At 44.0% G+C, this 21,653-nt stretch overlaps 1 protein-coding gene across 1 annotated transcript in view; it reads left to right on the plus strand.

The window, feature by feature from the left end:
- LOC309566445 (uncharacterized protein) overlaps positions 1–21,653 on the plus strand; it is a 229,291-nt gene that overhangs the window by 176,822 nt on the left and 30,816 nt on the right. Inside the window, exon 4 of the mRNA XM_082271588.1 lies at positions 15,375–15,478. Coding sequence (XP_082127714.1) covers positions 15,375–15,478 — 104 coding nt within the window. The remainder of the gene's footprint in view (positions 1–15,374; positions 15,479–21,653) is intronic.

The following is a 21,653-nucleotide window of genomic DNA, read 5'->3' on the forward strand; positions in this document are numbered from 1 at the left end:
AAATCCTTTTTTTATGGTTCTGGACATGCTACAGAGCTGAAACTTCACATGTACACTTTTTAGACCCCCCAGATACGAAATCCAAAGTAAAAATCAAAAAATCTCTCTTTTTTTTTTAAATTTTTTCAATAATTGGCTTTTTTTATCAAAAATGACAATTTTTAAAATAACTTTTTTTGTGTGATTTTGTGTCTGGGGGGTCTAAAAGGTGTACCTGTGAAGTTTCAGCTCTGTAGCATGTCCAAAAAAAAAAAGGATTGTTTGTATTTGAAAACTTTCAGCACAGGAGTATGGCTTCTCTGCTGTAACACCTTGCCGGTTTAATAGCAGGCATTTTTTTGGGTTCTTTGCAGTCAGGAAAAACATCTGAACTTGTGTATAGTGGTACTGTGCACAAGTTCAGATGTTTTGCCTGCCTCCAAAACCCCCCAAAAAATGCCAGCACAAACACACCTGGGCATTTTTTTTGACGCTAGCGTTTTTTTGTCATTTTTTTGGGTTCTTTTGAGGCAGGCAAAACATCTGAACTTGTGTATAGTGGTATATATACACACATAATTATATGTATATAGACACCTAGACATATATAGGTGTGATAGTAGCAGAAATATATTACTGTAAATGATTTCATTAGCGCAAGCATATATTTCTGCTACTATCACACCTATATATGTCTAGGTGTGTATATAAATATATGGATGTGTGTATATACACCACTATACACAAGTTCAGATGTTTTGCCTGCCTCCAAAACCCCCCAAAAAATGCCAGCAAAAACACACTTGGGCATTTTTTTTGACGCTAGCGTTTTTTTGGCATTTTTTTGGGTTCTTTTGAGGCAGGCAAAACATCTGAACTTGTGTATAGTGGTATATATACACACATAATTATATGTATATAGACACCTAGATATATATAGGTGTGATAGTAGCAGAAATATATTACTGTAAATGATTTCATTAGCGCAAGCATTTATTTCTGCTACTATCACACCTATATATGTCTAGGGGTATATATACAGACATATATGTGTATATATACCCCCTATACACATGTTCAGATGTCATATCTGACATCAAACATGTCCTCAAAAAAGCACTGGCAGTGGCAGCCCCTGCAGCATAAAAAATGCTTGGCTGGTGAGAAGCCATATTCCAGTTCCGAAGCAACTCAGAGAAATGATAATTTCTCTATAGCGGTCACCCTGCTATGGAAGGGTTTTGTCACCCTGCCATAGCAGTCACTGCCAGTTAACCCTACACTACACTACGGTCCCCTTACACTTAACACTTTCCCTACAGAAACTAAATTTTTGAAGCTAACTTAAGTGTAAAGGAGCACTCTAACTACACTAGATATCCCTTTCCTCACACTAATAAATAGCTAAATGACACTTTTAAAGTAAAATTAACAGAACCGCTTCCACTCTCTTCCATGTCCAGTATAACAATGCTAGGAATATGGCGGGGGCGATCTTATATACTGGGGGGCGTATTCACTAATGATTGGTCTAGGGACCCCCTAGTCACTCCAATCACATTCCTAGTATTCTCCTGCCCCCTCAATTGACTTTTGCTAATGGTTCTGGTCCAATCACGGGCTTTTAAAGCCCATTTCCTGAAGCATTGCGTTTTGGTCGGTTCTGGTTGCCGAATTCCGAACTTTTTGGGCAAAAAGTTCTAAATTCGGCCGAACCGCAAACACCCAATGTTTGGGCCGAACCGATGGTCGACCCGAACCGTTCGATCATCCCTACTGATGAGAACAAGACAGCTGATGTCTTTTGGAGGCAGAGGTAGAGGCTTTGTGTGAGGATGGAGGTGTGCTCCAGGCAGGAGAAGTGACCTACTGGGGAGACAAGACTTCATTTTGAACAGATTCCCTTACTCACAGGATTGGGAGAGTTGGGACAGCTAAGCAGCTCCTCAGAGGACCAAGATTACAGAGGCAACTAGGGAGCCCAGGAGGGGATCTGTGAGTCTCAAGAGTGGGAGAGCCCGGGATGCTGGGAGAACCCTGTCCAGAGGCCAAAAGTGGGCCCATGCAGTGAGGTGCTGCAAGCATAGGCTGAGTGACCCTGAAGAGCCCATGGGCTGGAAGACCAAAGAGAGCAGTGGTGCTGCTAACAGGAGAGCCAGATGGCTCAGCATTTTCTATTAGCACTGTTTCTGAAGTTAAAAACCCTGCTTGGGAAACTTTGTGTTGCTAAGATTTTACATTTTGTTTCAATAAAAGTGGTCTGCCTTGCCCTTAAATGCAGTTCTGACTGACGTTGACTCACTTTACAAACGCTCACCACCTCTAGCCAAATCCCATATCAGAGTGGTCATGCTCAAACAAGGGCAGATGCTCCAAGAAGAGGCATGTGTGTTGGGCTAAATTTGTACATTGGGCTCAGTTACACAGAATGCTGTATAACATTTAACTGCTTGCCACCAGCCCGCAGAGCACTTTGGGTTAGCCACCGCTGTAGGTAAAGCAACGTACCCACATGTCACTGACTACATCAAGGTTTTGAGCGCATTAATGCCTGTCAGCAAGTCACGGCCAATGATTCATGGGAGAGACCTGCTGATTGGCTGTGTAGAATCACAACCCAGAGCTCTTGTGTTGGTAAACAACACAGAGCTCTGTACAAAGGGAGCGATCTGTCAGTTTCTCATCCCTGCCAAGCAGAGATCAGTTAGTAAAAGCAGCACACTGTACACATAGTTAGGCATAATATTTAACCCCTTGGTCTCCCTAGATATCAACCCTTTCCCAGCCATGTCATTAGTACAGCGACACTGTAGAGTATCACTGATCACTGTATTAATGTCACTGGTGATGTCAGTGGCAGTTAGTCAGTTCCCCCCAGCGTCAGTTAGTGTCAGATTGACCGCCAAGGTATTGCAGTCCTGTTATATTGGGATTTTTTTTTTTTTTTTATCAAAAACGTAGCAGAATACATTTTGGACAAAATTTATGAATAAATCTGATTTTTCTTGATTGGATATGTTTTATAGCAGAAAGTAAAAAATATATTTTTTTTTATATTGCAAGAAAAAAAAACCCAGTGGTGATCAAATATCAAGCAAAGAAAGCTCTATTTGTGTGAAACAAAATGCTAGAAATTTAGTTTGGGTACAGTGTTGCATGACCACACAATTGCCAGTTAAATTAGTGCAGTGCCGAATAGCAAAAAACGGCCTGGTCATGAAGGGGGTAAAACCTTCGGGAGCTGAAGTTAAATGAAATATGTGTTAATATTTTCAATATCATGTTATTGTACCACTGGGTATAAAACTTTACTATATGGCCAAACATTTGTGGACATTGGACATCACATATGCTCATTGAACATGTCATTTCAAAATGATGGGCATCAACAAGTAGTTGCCCCCTTCCCCCTTGAGCATCTATCCTTATGGGAAGGTTTTTCCACAAGAATTTGAATCGTGCCTGTGGAAATTTGTGTCCATTAAACCAAAAGAACAGGTGTGGGACTTCATCAGCATTCCAGTTCATTCCAGATGTGTTTAATAGGGTTGAGGTCAGGGCTCTGCGTAGGCAACTCAAATTCAAACTCTTTATAGACCTGGCTTTGTGCACAGGGACACTCATAGTGGAATGGAAAAAAGCCTTCCCCAAACTGTTACCACAAGGCTGGGAGTGTACAATTGTCTTTGTATTATGTAGCATTAACAATACCCTTTACTGAAAACACCTGAACTTACTCATATGGAGGGGTGTCAACATACTTTCAGACATACAGTAGGTGTGATGGAAAGATGTCTACAAATGTTTGGCCATCAAGTGTATAATTGCTGCTGAAAAAAGAAATACACCTTACAGTTTTTTCTTTTCCCTCTCTCTGGAGTTTTTAAGTGACTACCAATAAGGTGCCACGCTGAGCTTGTTCCGTTAGAGCAGGGGTGGGGAACCTTTTTTCTGCCAAGGGCCATTTGGGTATTTATAAAATCATTCGGGGGCCGTACAAAATTATCAACTTAAAAATGTGCCTGTTATATTTGGTTTAAACATTTAATTAACTCACCCCTAATGTGATGGCTGCAACTGCTTCTCTTTGGTGAGGTGTGTGATGTTAGCTGGTATTGATGATGTTGCTACTCGCAACTGGTTTTCCAGGTTTGCGTCGGTCAGTTTGGAGCGCAGCCGACTCTTTGTGGTGGTAAGTTTTGAAAAGAACTGCTGGTGGGTACAGCTGGCTGGTACTGCTGGTGGGTACAGCTGGCTGGTACTGCTGTGGGTACTGCTGACTCAGGCTGTTACTGTGCTGTAGGTATTGCTGGCTGGTACTGTGCTGTGGGTACTGCTGGCTCAGGCTGGTACTGCTGGCTGGTACTGTGCTGTAGGTACTGCAGGCTGGTACTGTTGGCTCTGGCTGGTACTGCTGGCTCTGGCTGGTACTGCTGGCTCTAGCTGGTGGCGCGAAATGCTGGTTAGCAGCAGCGCCGCGCTGGAGGAAGAGACTATGTCTCCTGTATTGGTCACAGGTGAAGTGCATTTGATATCACTCCGCCTGTGACTCACCAAGACTGTCAGAACAGAGCCGGAACTATACAGGAAGCATCGGCTCTGTTCAGCTCAGATCAGCTGAGAGACACAGACTCAGCTGCACGGGGGGCCGGACCAAATTACTTCAAGGGCCGCATACGGCCCCCGGGCCATAGGTTCCCCACCCCTGCGTTAGAGCATATGTGCCTCCTCAGATAGGACACCAACTAAGCTTTGGTCTGTGATGATTATTTTTTCTTTACGTCCTTGTGAGTATTTTTATACAAATGCATTAGATACCCATTTCATATATAGGATTAAAAGGCTAGCTCCACTCAATATTTTCTTTTTCATTTGTTAGGGGAGTTGCTGTCTGGTTCTAACTGCCAAATGATCCACTTTGGAGATCCCCTTTCCCAAGGACCCAAGCATGGCTAAGCTAGGTTTCTTTGTGATGCTCTGTATATTTCTAGGTTGGGTACGGCAGAGGTTGGAAAAAAGTTGCAAGAAAGTTGGGACTGGCGCTACCACTTTAAATCAAAACTTGTGTATTTGTGCAGTCTCAAAAACCTGCACGAATCATTTGTATTGTGAAAGTGCATTTAGTGCATACAGTGCGTTTAAAATTGCAAAAGTGCTGCGTGCTAGTAAAACTTCAATAAATTATCATGGGCTGTGCTCAGTGTACCATATATCACATATACATAGGCATATATAAAGTGCTGAGTGCTGTTGAGCCAGTGGAACGCGGAAGCGGCTTGGCGAACACCTTAAGCTGATAGTGAACTCCCTAAATGTGAGTGGATGCTATGCTACTTTAACATTATCAACATATACTACGCAATGGAGGCTTATCTTTTATTTCAGTGACCGAGGAAGACTGAGTGATCAACTTTACAAGTGCGGTAAGCAGTGGAGTATCAGGTGGAGATCCACTGGCGCCATATACTGTCACAAACACAGAATCACTCACGTGGTTAATGGTATTAACAGCACTCAGCACTTTATATATGCCTATGTATATGTGATATATGATACACTGAGCACAGCCCATGATAATTTATTGAAGTTTTACTAGCACGCAGCACTTTTGCAATTTTAAACACACTGTATGCACTAAATGCACTTTCACAATACGTATGATTCGTGCAGGTTTTTGAGACTGCACAAATACACAAGTTTTGATTTAAACTGGTAGCGCCGGTCCCAACTTTCTTGCAACTTTTTTCCAACACACTACCTCAGAGGTAGGTTGGGGGCAGCTTACACCACAATAACCACTATCCTGGTTCAATTAAGGTACTGAGACTCCATAGCGCTGATATCTAAGCTTTTTATATACGGCAGAGGTTGCCTGCAGCTTCTAGGTCCCAAGTCTCTACACACAAAAAAGAAGGTAAAAAGTCCTGAATACCATTTACGATGTCTACTACTTCAATGCCCTGCAGTATCAAATTTGAAATTGAAATGGAGTTACACTTTAAAGAAGTATGGTTTTAAAAATAAACATCTATACTTCCCTTCATGCTGCAGCATCTGTACAATGCTGCTAATCACTCAGCTCTTGGTCTGTGGAGAGTGGTGTCACCACTCTCTGCTCTGCTACTCCAGCTCTCACTGCGGAGTGGGGGGGGGGGCGAGTGGAGTGGACTTTGGTTTTCAGAGGTAGAGCCATCTGTCAATCAGGCAGCCAGGTGGACCCTAACAATATTGTAGGAATCATTCCAGAGCCTGAACCAGTGCTACTTTGTCAGCTGACTCTGGGTCACAGGGGTACAAAAGTATGTGTACTCCTGTGACCCACAAGAGAAGTACAGCCAAAAAATTTCTAAGGTCCTCTGTTTTTGTTTTCTGTTTATTGTAAATCCAAGAAGTGTTTTAGCCTTCATTTATACGCTTTTTCTATAAAGGAATATCCTAAAATAAAACAACATATATTCATGGGCAGGTCAGCATCTGCCAGAGATTTATAACCCTTCAAATGTTTTTGTATATGTGCGTGATATACTGTAATTCTCATAATAAAGGTAGTGGGGTCCGGATGAGAGCAAACAGATTTAAACTACAAAATTAGCTTAATGGACTGGAAAACAAAGCAATCCATCAAAGTGCAGAAAGAGGGAGAAACAAGTTCTATATTGGACTAAAAGAGAGCCATGATTTGGCCAGTTGATGAAGTGGGAATTTGTTTTTGGGGATCAATCAGTCATGCAGTGACCATATAAAAGCTGGTGTCAGGAAAGTTTGTGTTTTTCTACAGTGTCCAATCAAAATCCAATCGTCAATTTTCAGTTTTATAAACACAAGCTGTTACTTCAATAACTGCAAAGGGCAACTGTACTGTCTTTCTTTTTCTCCAGTTTTTATAGGTAAGCTTGTAGGGGCCCTATTTATGTCTTCATCTCAGTGTCCTGAGTGTAAAGGGTGAGAGTCCCACAAATTTGATCAATAAAATTTTACTGAACTTGTTTCAAATTTGTAGCACTTTTACCATTTACATCCTGTTTAGATAACTCTAGGGACCCTTTTGGAATATCCCACAGTTTTAGAGTTGCCTCTTCAAATTAAAACTGACTTAACCTATCCTTGAGTAAGGAACTCCATCAACACTTTTCTTATGTTGTCTATAAGAGTGTCTAAGGAGCCACAAAGCAACTGATGAGATTCAAACTTACAGGGGACGCCTTTTGAAGGTGAATAAAAATAAAAAGACGGCATTCTCTTTTTGTTTCTCAAATCCTCAACTGGCTATGTCTATAGAAAGATTTTTATTTTTGTCCTCATCTTCATAGATTTATCTGGCCAGCCGCACAGGTTCAGCCTCTCTCCTATGACAAAGCTCCCTCAGTTCGGGTGTAAACTGCCTATACGAGGGAGGCCTCCCCCAGGCCCAAGTACTGGGGTGCAGGATACTGGTCTCTGGATGAAGGTAAAACAGTTCTGCCTTGTTGTTTGTTGGTAATGATCCAGTCTCTCCTCCCTGGTGAGTTGTGGCACCACACACCATTTGGTTAGTCTGGCGCTCTGTAAATGTTTTGTTTCCCTTGCAAAGCGCTGGCATTGTTGTTGGGGCGGCTGCCCCCTTCCAAGAAAGGCTCCTTGTCTGCTTCCTGTGGCTGTACTGCAGGCTGCCTGTACTGCAGGCTGCTCTTTCCAGATGGATGTGTTGATGGGGATGGCGCCTGGCAGACTTGCGGTCAGCAGGGAGCAGCAAGATGGTGTTTGGCCAACTTCCGGGTCATGGTAGTAGCGACCAGGAGCCCTGGGCAGCTGCCTGGGGGTGTATTGGTCGCCACCTGTTCAGGAATTGTGTCTCTCCCATCACCTTAGAGCCAGTCAGGGTTGTGTGCTGCACAGGTAGTTAAGCTAAACCATAGGCTGTCATGGTTTTTCATGATCATTATGCGGTTAATATGTCAGGCTGCCAAAGTAGGTTTTTTGCTGTTTATAGTTCTGTTTGTTTCATTAATACCTCACAGGTTTTGTTTTGTCTGCAATACTGCTAATGCATGGCCTGATATACAGGTGTTGCTGTGCAAAGTTAAGTCTTTCCTCATAACTCAGCAATGCCTGGCTCTGTAGGTTTGGATTACTGTTTACTGCTCTAATATCTGGGTTTGCTGTTTTTAACCTTTGCAGTCCAGTGGCCTAGTGTAGGTTATACTGCCAGGGCTATTGGTCTGTGGTATATTAACCCTTCCTTGTGCTGCCTATAATATAGTAAAGCTTCAGTATTAATGACTGCTATGTGTTGTGTGGCTGCTATGCGTTTAATGCCTGCTTTTGGCTGCTAAATGTTGATGGCTGCTATATGTTAAGGGCTGCTATGTGTTTAATGATTGCTATGCATTAACCCGTTATGTCTAAATGCTGGAGTGAAGTTCAGTGCTCTGCTTAAGTTTACAGTGCCTTAAGTAATTTGTAAATTACACATCTATTGGTAAATACTTTTTTTAAAGGGGTTAATCCTAGCTCACAATATCCTATAGGTCCATTTGCTGCTTCAATGTCTGCAGATGGATGTGTGGATTGCGACTGAGAGCGTATTAATGCTAATTTCCTAGCCAGTACGTCCAGGCATTTATTTGACCACAAACCTGCAGTTCATATCCTTGAGGTATGAGTTTACCCAGAGACCAACCATGATCAGTAAGGTGAGGGTCAGGTAGGTATACTATCCTAAAAAAAAAAAAAATAGTGCGTGGGCAGTATGGATGGTAAAACTCTCCAGCCCTTATTACCAGCACCACTCCCCAAAGGAAAAGAGGCAACTTGTTCCTTCAACAGTTACAAGTCCTCTCTGGCTCTGAGGAAAAACACTATACATTTAAGGTTCTGCCAGGGGGGACAGATTAAAGGAAATCACAATAAGGACCATCTTGGGCAGTATGGGGAATGTGGTTTGCTGACGTGCCCGCCAAGATGCTATGCCAATTTGCATATCAGGCGGCAGTAAACAAAAAGGCAGATGTTTTGACGTTGTTTAAACTGACTGGGTAGATCTCTAGTCGCTATCGCTCAGTTACTAAGCTAATTAAACAACTATGTTTGCTTAAAGGGTACCTCTGCCTCAAAGGCAGCAGGCAAGGGAGCTTTCATCAGATTGGCCTGACATGTCTTCGTGGCATGTAAGATCCTTTCTGTAAAGCCCAGCTTTACTTCAGAGGCAGTTGGCCAAGGAATCTTCATCAGACTAGCCAGAAGTGCCAGTCTGCCAGAGGATGATGCAATATCCTTCACAGAGGCATGGGAACAGCAATATAGATTTGAAAATTATATTTATTCTACCATTAGGTAGTGTTGTGTGGCCTGCGTGGCAGTTAACTTCAGTAGCCAAGGCTATATGGTTCTCAGCAGAAGAGTCGAAGGCAAACTGGACCAGTAATAGGTCTCTGTGGTGAGTAAAATGAAAGTGACCAGCGATGCAGTATGCTGTTACTCTAGTATTCAGTGTGGTTAGTCAAGCCCTATGGCTTAACCCATTGACTGCATATGCCTCTATCTAAAGTGAATCAACTGCTATTCAAGATGGAATCAGTGATGTCTAGGTTTGGGACTAATCCCTTAGGCTAGTCACCTTGGCCCAGAACAAAGAGTTGGTGACAGGGACTGAGAAGAGCTATAGAAGAGATTGAAAGATCAATAATTGTCTTTCTATGGTTGCTTAAATCCAAGTCTGTTCCTCACTAGGAGCAGCAAAGTTCCTTTCTATCAAATGTGCCCAGTAGGTGTTTTATTTCAGGAATTATCGCAAATATGGGCAGAGGAGGCTCAGGATCAGGGGGCCTGTGCAGTAAGGAAGTCATTGGAATTTTCTCTCCACTCCTCTAATTCCCACTCTGGTTCTTTAAAGCTTTAAGCAAATGTTACAAAATCTTGTTCCAACAGTAAGCTATTGATACAGTGTTAGTTGAAAAGCAGATTTAGCCAGGAAATGGAACGAAGAATCAAAATCCAAAACTTCATATGGAGTTATTGAAAACAATCACTCAAACCATTAGATAAAGCAGCTGTAGTTTTTCTGTGGATCTTGCTGATGTGTACAAAAGTTTTCGGTATACCCATGCTTCTGAGAGTTTTGCTTTAGGTTCATTCAACAACCTTTGGCCTTTCTACATGCTCAAGACATTTTTCCAGAACATTGCTTCTAGTAGTGGCCATCTTGCAAAAGCAAGGGCAGCAAGTTCCATAGCTGGACAACAGCCTGCGGGTGGCTCAACATCCTCCAGGTCCTGGCAAATTCTGATTCAGACTCAGATCAAATTTGGACGGGTCATCAGCTGGGGAAGGCCAACTCATCTCATTATAATATTGACATTTTGGACACTCAGGGGAATACTGTAGAGTTGCCGTCACAGAAGGTGACAGTATTAGGTTCTCACTTGGGGCAAGTCATAGCTCTATCCCATGGTCTTAAATGGTCGAGAAGTAGTCTGCAGTAATCCATGCAGTCAGTTGGACTCACTGGAAGATTGAGAACATTATAATCTGACCTTCTAAGGAAATGGAAGGGTTGCTTACTACTCCAGAAAAGATAATCCCACATATGAGACAAGTCCTGTTGATGGTGGCTAAAGATAGTTAATATTTTCAACTTTTATTAGCTTCTTGGCATACCAATCATCACAATCTATTCACTTGTTTGATAGTCACCTCAGTGACCTCCTAGCTCAAGGTCAATGACATATGCCAATGGAGGACGAAGTGGCTAACATCAGGGGTGCAGTGATTCCCAAGCCTTGGAAGTCGTGTGGGAAACACAAGGGTAGAGGAAAAGAGCAGCGCCATCTGAGTGTAGTATAAAACCATTTTATTGGGCAAACAGTATATGTAACTCAGATTCTTATCCCACCATAGATGAGGGGGTTGGACTTCACATCGTCAGACTTGACAGCTCTAGTACATTTAGAGCTACTTTATAATGATGAGGACATTTACCTCAATTTCCTCACCCAACTCATGCCCACATCTCCACCCATACAACACACATCATCCCATCCTAAATCCATTTTCAATCCCACTTTTTCAAAGGGACCATATATACAAACCTTCTACCAAGTGGTTTATGCTGATATTCTACACCCTTGTAAACAGGAGCCCAAAGCGATCTCTTCTTCCTCCAATCTCACCACCCAAGAAGGCACTGCATTCTCTCACTGACAACACAGAGCCTATCATTAGGTCAGCCAACAAGGGCGGTGGGATTGTTGTTCAGAACAGGTCAGACTATCCCCGTGAAAATCTCCATCTACTCTCTGATACTAACACTTACACCAAACTCACATATGTTCTGCTTCCTCAGTTCATCATAGAATCACACAACATCTTGATAGGGCCTCATCAGAAGGCATTATTAACAAAATGGAAACTTCTTTTTTGAAACACAACTTTTACCATAGACCATACTTTTACCACTTACCAAAAATCCACAAAGATTCTGTACATCCTCCTGGTAGACCGATTGTGGCTGCGAAGGAAAATATAACCAGCTGCTTTTCGATTTACATCGATTACTTTTTACAACCATTAGCACAAAATCTTCCTATCTGAAAGAGAGTACACATCTGCAACAAACACTCCAGAATTATTTTTGGGAACCCACATATAGGTGGCTCTCGTTAGACGTGTCCTCCTTATACACCATCTATACCCCATGACGGCGGCCTTCAAGCAGTTCGACATTTTCTTGAGGAAGATTCCAATTTAAATCCACACCAAGCCCAATTTATCTTAGAAGCCACCCATTATTGCTTGACCCACAACTATTTTGAGTTTAATGGAGAGTTTTACATCCGAACGCATGGCACTGCCATGGGGGCAAATTTTGCCCCAAGCTATGCCAACCTCACCATGGGGTTGTGGGTGAACTGAAACATCTGGAACAACAACCCTTTCTCCTCTCAGCTAGTGTTTTAGGGTCACTACATTGATGACATGGTCATCATCTGGGATGGCTCATTGGTGTCATACCAACAGTTTGTTGAACATTGCAACAGTAATGAGATGGGACTAGCGTTCACTTCCATTTGTGATGAGAACACCTTGGCCTTTCTTGATCTGTTGCTCTGCCATGAGAATCAGACTATATATGCACACAATTACACAAAACCTACAGCAGGCAACTTCTATTTGCATTATAATAGCTGTCACTATCCCCATTGGGTCAGCAATATCCCCAAGAGTCAATACTGTCAGCTCAAACACAATTGCACCCAAGATTCTGATTTCATCACTCATGGTCTGTTTCTGAAAGAAAATTTCTTAGATAAAGGTTACCCCCCAAAACTTGTAGATGAAGCATTATTGTTCTACCAACATAATGAGACCATTACCAAAAAGTATTCACGAAACAGCCATGACACACAACCTTTAAGGTTCACCACAACTTTTCACATTCGTTTCAGAAAAATGGAATGCATTTTCCAAAAACATTGGTCCATTCTTCAGGAAGACCCACACTTAAAATGTAGTATTTCTGATCGACCTCTGGTATCGTACAGATGAGCCCAAAATCTAAAAAAATCGCATTGCCTCAAGCAAAGTTAAAGTACACCCCACTACAGCTACAGCCCAATTTACATTTTTCAATATTAAAGGCATGTACCAATGCTGTAAGCCACTATGCCTCACTTTAAGTATGTTCATCATGAGCAAAAAAGAATTTCAAGCAAAAGGCCATACTTACATAATCCCTGATTTTTACAACTGCTCATCTGAATTTGTTGTATATTGCATGTCCTGTCCATGTGGCCTAATATTTATAGGCCGCACTATTCACACTTTGCGAAAAAGATTTGGGGAACATAGGCGTCTTGTAGAAGCCGGATCTGACAAACATAGTGTTCCCAAACCCTTTTTTTACACACCATAAGTCTTCTCAACAACTTAAAGTTTGAGTAGTTGAGGCTATTCCCAACAGTCTCCCCTCAGCCAATAGGAACAGGTTCCCTGTTCCCATGAATCTTATTGGATATATCGACTCAACACTCTGGCTCCTGGGGGGTTAAATGAAGACTTAGAAGTCAGTCCTTTATTGTAAATATTATTATTATTATAATTTGTTTTTTGTACCTTTTCCCTTTACCATCCCTTTCCTGTTTTTTACAAAAAAAAATTCTATATAGATGTTATACTTCTGTCACTGTGAACATTGTGAGTTTTATAATGGTCTGTTTGCAAGCATATCTGCTGCATTTATATCTCTTACACTTACCGCTTCATATGGAATTTGTTTATTAATATTATTATTATTATCATTTACATAATAATCTTTTACCTTTGATATGTGACTACATGTTTTTGAGCTTGGGAGCCACCATACACTTCAGTTTAGCCTTGTCTACGATGGTCCACCCAAGTATCCTCAATAGCAGCCGCATTGCTATGGTGACTGTGGACGCTCGTATCGGCTTTTGCACAGTATTTATGCCCGGTCCAGGATGGCCCCCTAGTATGCCTGATGAAGGAGCATGCATGCTTCGATTGCCCGCGTTCCTCTGCTCATACCAGACGTGACGACATCTAATGAGGTGGAGGCGCCAAAGATCCAGGAAGTGCCAGAAACCACCGACACAGCCGGAGCCAGTAGCTGCACATCTATCCTCCTACTCCATGTCCACAGAGCGGATAACAACTACTATTTCCCTGTGCATTGCTACCGACATCTTGTGAGTTACGTATACTGTTTGCCCAATAAAATGGTTTTATACTACACTAGATGGCGCTGCTCTTTTCCCCTAGCCTTGTCTGTTCACAGAGTTCCTTCTAGCTCTTTTCAGAGCTGGCAAGTGTCCTAGCAGTGTGGTCATCATTCAATAGACTCCCTTATATGGACTTACACTTCCCGCCCGCTCACCGTCAAATGACGGAGGAGCGGTTCGGTTATTGTTCTGGGACGCCGTCATATGACGACGCACCAGAACAGCCTCTCTTGTCCCCGTGGAGGCGTGTAGTGCAGCGATCGTGGCCACGCCGTGTCCTAGCAACGACTTAGCTCTTTACCCATGTGTCCAATCACAGCTGATCACATATAAATGAGGATGTGCCGTTTATCGGCTCTCCTCGCCTCAAACTGTCAGAGTGTGTGGCGAGGAGAGACGATCAGCGGCTCCTCCTCAAAGGGTAACCTAGAAAAGGTAATCAGGGCACTGATCATCAGTGCCCTGATTACAGAAAAGCTCAAAAACAGTGCCCACCATCAGTGCCCACAGTGCCCATCATCAGTGCCCACAATCAGTGCCCTTAGTGTTGCCAGTCAGTGCCTGCTTATCTGTGCTGCCCATCAGTGCCGCCAGTCAGTGCCCATCAGTGCTGCCCGTCAGTGCCCATCAGCGCCGCCCGTCAGTGCCACCTATCAGTGCCCATCAGTGCCGCCTTTCAGTGCCCATCTGTGCCACCTATCAGTGCTCATCAGTGCCCATCAGTGCGGAATATTAGTACCTCATCAGTGCCTATAAGTCCCACCTTATCAGTGCCCATCAGTGCCGCCTCATCAGTGCACATCAGTAAAGGAGGAAAATTACTTATTTTCAAAATTTACTCACAGAAAATAAGAAAAACTTTTTTTTGTTCAAAATTTTCTATCTTAGAAATAAAAACCCCAGCGGTGATTAAATACCACCAAAAGAAAGCTCTATTTGTGTGAAAAAAAATGATAAAAATTTCATATGGGTACAGTGTAGCATGACAGTGCAATTGTCATTCAAAGTGTGACAGCGCTGAAAGCTGAAAATTGGCCTTGGCAGGAAGGGGTTGAAAGTGCACAGTATAGAAGTAGTTAAGGACTTACACTATTGTGAAGAGCATTGATTCTCACATACTGTGTTGTGCAGTCTGTCCCTTCCCATTTACATCATGCTCACTGTGCCCTGATTATTGTAATTGGTGTGGGAAACACAGCCTAGGAGACCTCAGTTATGCTCCAAACAGACGGTAATGGTAATCTCCTATCCTCATGGCAAGAAGGAATACAATATAATTAAACTTATGTCAAAGGTATCTCCCATTCAGGTTTGCCAACAGTAGAACCTGTCTCATCTAATTGTTCTTTGTGTTCTGGCTTTCCAAAACTTCCTGTCAGACACTGTAAGATACAAAGTCTTGGATGTCAAGAGTGTGTCCCTGGACCAACAAGCAGTTCAATGAAGCCCCTTTGTGAGAGTAATACTTCCTACATTTCAATGAATACTCAACTACTTTGTATCTACCTCTGCATGTACAATGTCTGTAACTTTCTGTTGCAGTAAAGTTTGTTTTGGTACCAGAAACATTGACATTTCTTTGGTTTGTTGATTAACAGTGTCAGATATGTTGGTTAAAAACTTTAGATCTTGGTCTCAATAACAATATTCTAACTGATCTTTGTTTGTCTTTTACAGAAGATATTTTGCAGAGGACCATGACATCTGCCTCTAGAGATCATACAGATAATATACCTACATTGCATCCTTCCGCACTTCAACCCGGAGACAAGAAAAAAGAGGTAAGGGAAAAGGTTTCTTTAAGAATCTTATTTAAAGAAGGAAGTGGTGGTCAACAGTACATTCAAGTAAAATGAAAGATTATGGTCAACCAGATCGCAGCTGCAATTGTCAAATCTTAATTGTTGTTAATTAATCTTAATTATCGTCAAAGCTTAATTGAACAAGCTGAAGTTATAAGCTGATTGGCTACCATGCACAGCTGCATCAGATTCTGAGCATTCCAGTTTTAGTAAATCTCCCCCTTGATGTAATTTAGACACAATCCAGAACCTTTAGGCCCATTTCACACATGCGGACCGTTCAGATCCGCCAGTCAGTTTTTCAGGCGGATCTGTCCGCTGACATCCAATCTGTCCGCTGACATCCAATCCTGTCCGTCAAATCCGGATGGATGGAAACCGCCTGTCTGTTCTCATCTGATTCTCCCATAGGGGACAGCGGGATCTGACACCTCCGTCTCCACACACAGAGCGGAGACCGAGCTGTCATCCGCCTGCTCAGCGGGGATCGGCGGATCGATCCCCCGCTAAGCAGAAAACGTAATGGACAGGTGTGAAAGGGGCCTAAGGCTTTTGTGCCAAATAGTGCTTCCCTTAAAGTGGAGTTCCGGCCTATTTTGCAACTTTAGTGATTCCTGGAGTGCTCGCTATGCTGGTCAACAATTGGGCATTTTCAATTTTTTTCTGGGTCCCTTACCTTATTTTCAGGGCATTTTTGATTGTACTTCCTCCTTCTCCCCCCTCTGTGGCCACGGCCACCGACATCACTTCCGCCTTTGCATTGCATCCTGGGAGCTGTTTGTCATCACTCCCAGAAGGCTGGAATCAGGAAGAACTCCCAGAACACTCCCTGGAATCAGGAAGAAGGACACAGCAGATTACACTTCACATGTGGCTTCAGATGCCCACATCTAAGATGGCCATGGCCAGACAGCGTTTTTAAAAGTAAGATTTGGCTAAAATCCAATACTGTACACCTTGTAAGTATGAGAATAGCAGTTCTGTAAAGGGCGATGGATTAGTATTATAGGGGTATTTTTAGTTAAAAAAGGTATTTGAGGCCGGAACTCCGCTTTAACATGAAATCTCTGAACCTCAGTTTTATAAAGACACCTTTTATGGAGTTTGGTGTAGAGAAGCTCCAGTGGCCTGTAACACACCCTGACCTCAACCCTACACTGTATGGATATAATAAAATCCGAATGCAAACAAGGTCTTCTTGTACAACACTGGTACCTAACACCAGTACAATGCACACTACCAAATGTGTAAAGTGGAGGGTGACAACAGCAAAAGTGGGGTGGGTTTGCAAATCAATAATGATGTCCACAGTTTCGGTTTCAGGATGGGTTTTTCAACAATGTGTGTATTGTCGTCTATATTGTCACCTTATCTAGTCATGCAATGTCTATGGGCATATTTAAGGTCGGAAATTTGGAAAAAAGGACTTCTTCCACTTTCCGTTAACGAAAAAAAAAAAAAAAATGGAGCTTTCACTCAAGAGACTTTGTTGGGCCTTCTTTTTGATTGGTATGTAATTAGCCGCATTTTTTTAAGTGCAAAAAAATGACAAATACTTACTAGCAGCAAAAAAATATATATAAATGTGAAAAAAATAATTTCTGCGCTAAACCTGTGTATTACCACCTATTACTCAACTCTATATACTATAGGAAGCAGCTGACACCACGATGCATCCAACTACCTGTACAAATTGCAATATATATATATAGTCACAAAAAAGTGAAGCTCTCTACTTCAATTAAGCACATTCAAATTATAGTGCATAAATAAATATCTGAAAACAGTGTAAAAATCATCTATGTATAATAAATTAATTAATTAACGTGAGTCCATCTTCTAACCACTGGACCGGAAGATTTTCCCCCTTAATGACCAGGCCATTTTTGTGATTCGGCACTGCGTTACTTGTGGACAATTGCACCACTGTACCAACACTGTCGTGCAACACTGTACCTAAATAAAATTAATGTCCTCCTGATCGTTCTTCTCTCTTAGCGGGGAATGATCGTGGGTGTCAGGCAGCAATCGGAGCCGCCTGCCTGTGCATCGGAGTCCCCGCTGCAGAGTGGGGGCGGGAGAACAGCGGCGGTGGCACGCTCGCTCCCCCCCCCCTAGCTGCAGGTGCGCGACTGACATAGGTCTACGTTGGTTCGCGCAGGGGGCCCAGCCTGCCGCAGTAAATCGGCGGCGGGTGGTCCGGAAGTGGTTAAATATACATGTATGTATGTATATATATATATATATATATATATATATATATATATATATATATTGTGGCAGGGCACATGGATCCGTGATCGACGGAAGGTACGTGTCACCGTGGTTCCTGGCCTCGGTGAGATAAGAGCCGGTAATTCTGTGTCAGCAGCAGCTAGTGCTGCATGACATTTTTTATTTTTAGTATGGCTGCAAAGCCGAATCCGGGCCGGCTCTTACTGGGAGCAATTAAGGTATGGGTGAGTGGCTGCTCCCCACGCTCCAGGCCAGGTCTTGCCTGGGGTTTATAAGGCAGACAGCCTAACAGGTGATTGAGAATTATCTCCATGCACCAGAAGGCTGTGGAAGTGAGTGCTGAGGCTGGAAAAGTTACAGGCATGTGAACTGATCCGTTGCTGTGTGTGAACAGCACCAAAGAGACACAGGTGAATGGACTTGTTGCTGTGTTTAAACCTGCCTTAAAGACTGTCGTTTTGCTTTTTGTTGGGTGTGAGTCAACACCAAAAAAGACTGTTACTTTTGTGTTCCTGAAGTGTAAATAAAACACTCCTGATTTACTTGAAGAACCATCTGTTTTGCCTCTATACTGCACCCGCAAATCCTACCTACAAGAGCAAATCCCCACATTTGGTGGAAGATGCGGGCAAACGCAGTGAGGCTGGCGTAAGACGCCGAAATATTTTTGTTATGCTGAACGTGACTGTACATGTCCTATATTAAGCCTGCTAAGCTGCAGTCACAGGAAAAGATGGAGGAGATGATAAGGCAGCTTACCCAGGCCAACCTGCAACAGCAGAAAAGACATGAGGAGGCTATGTGTGCACAGCAGGAGACTAACTAACGGCTGCTGCAACATGTGTTGGCTTGTGGTGTCTCAGGGAAAGCATGATGTCTGGAAAGCGGTCCATGCAGCAATACCTAAGATGGCTCCCACGGATGACGTCAAGACGTACCTCGCCATATTTGAAAAAGTGGCAGTCCGGGAGAAGCTACCCCGTGACCAGTGGGCTGAGGTGGTAGCTCCGTTCCTGGCATCCGGACCCCAGCAGGTGTTTTTCAATTTGGCAGATGACCAAGCTGCCGACTACCCGACCGTAAAGGGTGAGATCCTGGTGAGACTGGGCGTAAATGTCTTAGTCCGCGCTCAGCGAGTGCACCAGTGGGGCTACAAAGCGGCCGAACCGGCCAGGCCACAATATTACGATTTATTGCACAGATTGCAAAAATGGCTGCAGCCTGATCTGTTAAATCCCACTGATATGCTGGACCGCTTGTTGGCTGACATGTTTTGGAGGGCCTTGCCTTATCCCCTCCAGCACTGGATCGGCCAGGCTTCTCCTGACAATGCTCTGGATATGGTTGACCTGGTGGGGCCACCAAGAACTTGCAGGGATGTACAGGGGGGAGGGGGCCAGTCAAACCCCGGAAATCTCCGCCACAGACCCAACGCTTGGTGGCAATGAGACACACTCAAGACGTACTCCCTGTACGCCCGGCCCCAATAGTCTGCTGGCGATGTCAGGAGCCAGGTCACGTGAGGGCTGAGTGTCCACAACAGGACGAGCCTATGGAGACGAACTATGGACACCGCCACTCGTTGTATGCATGAAAGCAATGCGCCACAGGCACTGGTGAGGTGATAGACAGTAACCATCTGTGTCAGGTGGAAGTGGGAGACACTTTGGCGGTGGCTCTGCTGGACTCAGGAAGTCTGGTGTCCCTGGTAAGAACGGCGTTAATACGGCCTGCTGAGTATACCGGCCGCAGATTCGGGGTCGTATGTATTCATGGAGACTTAAAGGACTATCCCACAGCGCTGGTAACTTTGTCCACAGCGGCCGGCAAGTGGACCCATGAGGTGGCTGTCGCTACCAAGTTGCCACATGAACTAATACTCGGAAGGGACTTTCCAGGTTTTCCGGCGCTGTGGCCTACGGTTAAAGGGTCTGACAAGCCTGACACAGGGACAACCCTAGCAGAATGGCCTGGTTCCAGTGCGAGGCCAGAACCCTGGGAGCCTGAGTCCGAAGGGCCCTCGGTAGGGGTGACCACAGCTTCTGTGATAGAGGGGGACACCACCCCACTAAATGTAATGGTGGGAGACGTGGAGGACTTGCCATCCGGCCCTGAGTTGGCAGACCTCAATGTCTCCGGGGAAAATTTCGGGACCGCACAACACCGGGATACGTCCCTAAGCAGGGCCTGGGAGAATGTTGTAATAATTGATGGTAAACCAAAAAAAACCTGGGGCTGAATTTATGTTTCCACGTTTTATTGTTCAACAGGAAATGTTATATCGAGTGAATCAAATCCGGGTTAACTGGTTGAACAGTTGGTGGTGCCCACAGCGTACCGCAAGCTTGTTATGGAGCTTGCCCACCAACATGTTCTTGGGGGACACTTGGGGTGGCAGAAAACACAGGACCGCGTACTACAGAGGTTTTATTGGCCCAGTGTGTTCAGAGAAGTGGAAGAGTATTGTAAGTCATGTCCGGTCTGTCAGATAACTAGCCCCCAGCCCCATTTCCGTAGTCCCCTGATACCTCTCCCAATAATTGAGGTCCCATTTGAACGAATCGCTATGGATCTAATCGGCCCTGTTCCAAAATCTGCCAGGGGTCACCAACGTATTCTAGTTGTCCTTGACTACACCACTCGCTACCCGGAGGCGATACCCCTGCGACATACGTCCGCCAAACTTATAGCTAAGGAGTTAATGGAAATGTTTTCCCGGGTGGGACTGCCTAAAGAGCTCCTGACTGACCAAGGGACACCGTTTATGTCCAAGGTTATGAGAGAACTCTGTAAGCTGCTCCACATAAAACAATTACGTACATCTGTCTAACATCCCCAGACAGATGGCCTGGTCGAGAGATTTAACCAAACATTAAAAAACAAGTTAAAAAGAGTAGTTTCCAGGGATGGTAAGGACTGGGACCTGCTTCTACCCTATCTGATGTTTGCAGTGCGAGAAGTACCTCAGGCTTCCACGGGATTCTCGCCCTTCGAACTGTTAAATGGTAGGCATCCTCGCGGGTTGTTGGATATAGCCAAAGAGGCCTGGGAACAACAACCCACCCCTACAAAAGTGTTGTTGACTATGTCACCCAGATGCAGGAACGGATGGAAAAGGTGATGCCCTTGGTCCGGGAACACATGGAGGCAGCCCAACGAGCTCAGAGTAGGATCTACAATCGACAGGCTAGGGTCCGAGACTTTAACCCGGGTGATCGGGTAGTGGTACTAGTACCAACAGTAGATAGCAAGTTCCTAGCTAGGTGGCAAGGTCCCTATGAGGTGCTCGAAAAGATAGGGGAAGTAAATTACAAAGTACACCAGCCAGGGCGGCGGAAGCCGGAGCAGGTGTACCACGTAAATTTACTAAAACCGTGGAAAGATAGGGACTTATCCGAGAACGACAGCCCCCAGCCAGGGTTTCTAGGTGAAAAGGGTCCAGCCCCTCCTCTTGAAGCCTGTGAAGCAGTAACCACGGTAAAAGCTGCAGATAGTCTGTCCTCCAAACAGGTCCAGGAAGTCAGGGAGTTTGTTAGTCGGAACACAGATGTGTTCTCAGACCTCCCTGGACACACGTCTCTAATCCTACATGATATTGTCACTGAGCCCCGGGTCAAGGTTTCGGATAAAGCCATATCGGGTACCCGAGGCTCGGCGACATGCTATTGAGGAAGAAGTACAACTCATGTTAAAACTCGATGTTATTGAAGAGTCTAAAAGTGAATGGGCCAGTCCAATAGTCTTAGTACCCAAACCAGACGGGACGTTGCGGTTCTGCAACGATTTTCGTAAGCTAAACAAGGTCTCCAAGTTTGACACGTACCCTATGCCCCGAGTAGACGAGCTGATTGAGAAATTAGGCCAAGCCCGGTATTTTTCAGTGTTAGACCTCACAAAAGGGTACTGGCAAGTACCCTTA

The sequence above is a fragment of the Pelophylax lessonae genome (assembly GCF_965119305.1).
Source record: "Pelophylax lessonae genome assembly, chromosome: 11".
NCBI lineage: Eukaryota > Metazoa > Chordata > Amphibia > Anura > Ranidae > Pelophylax > Pelophylax lessonae.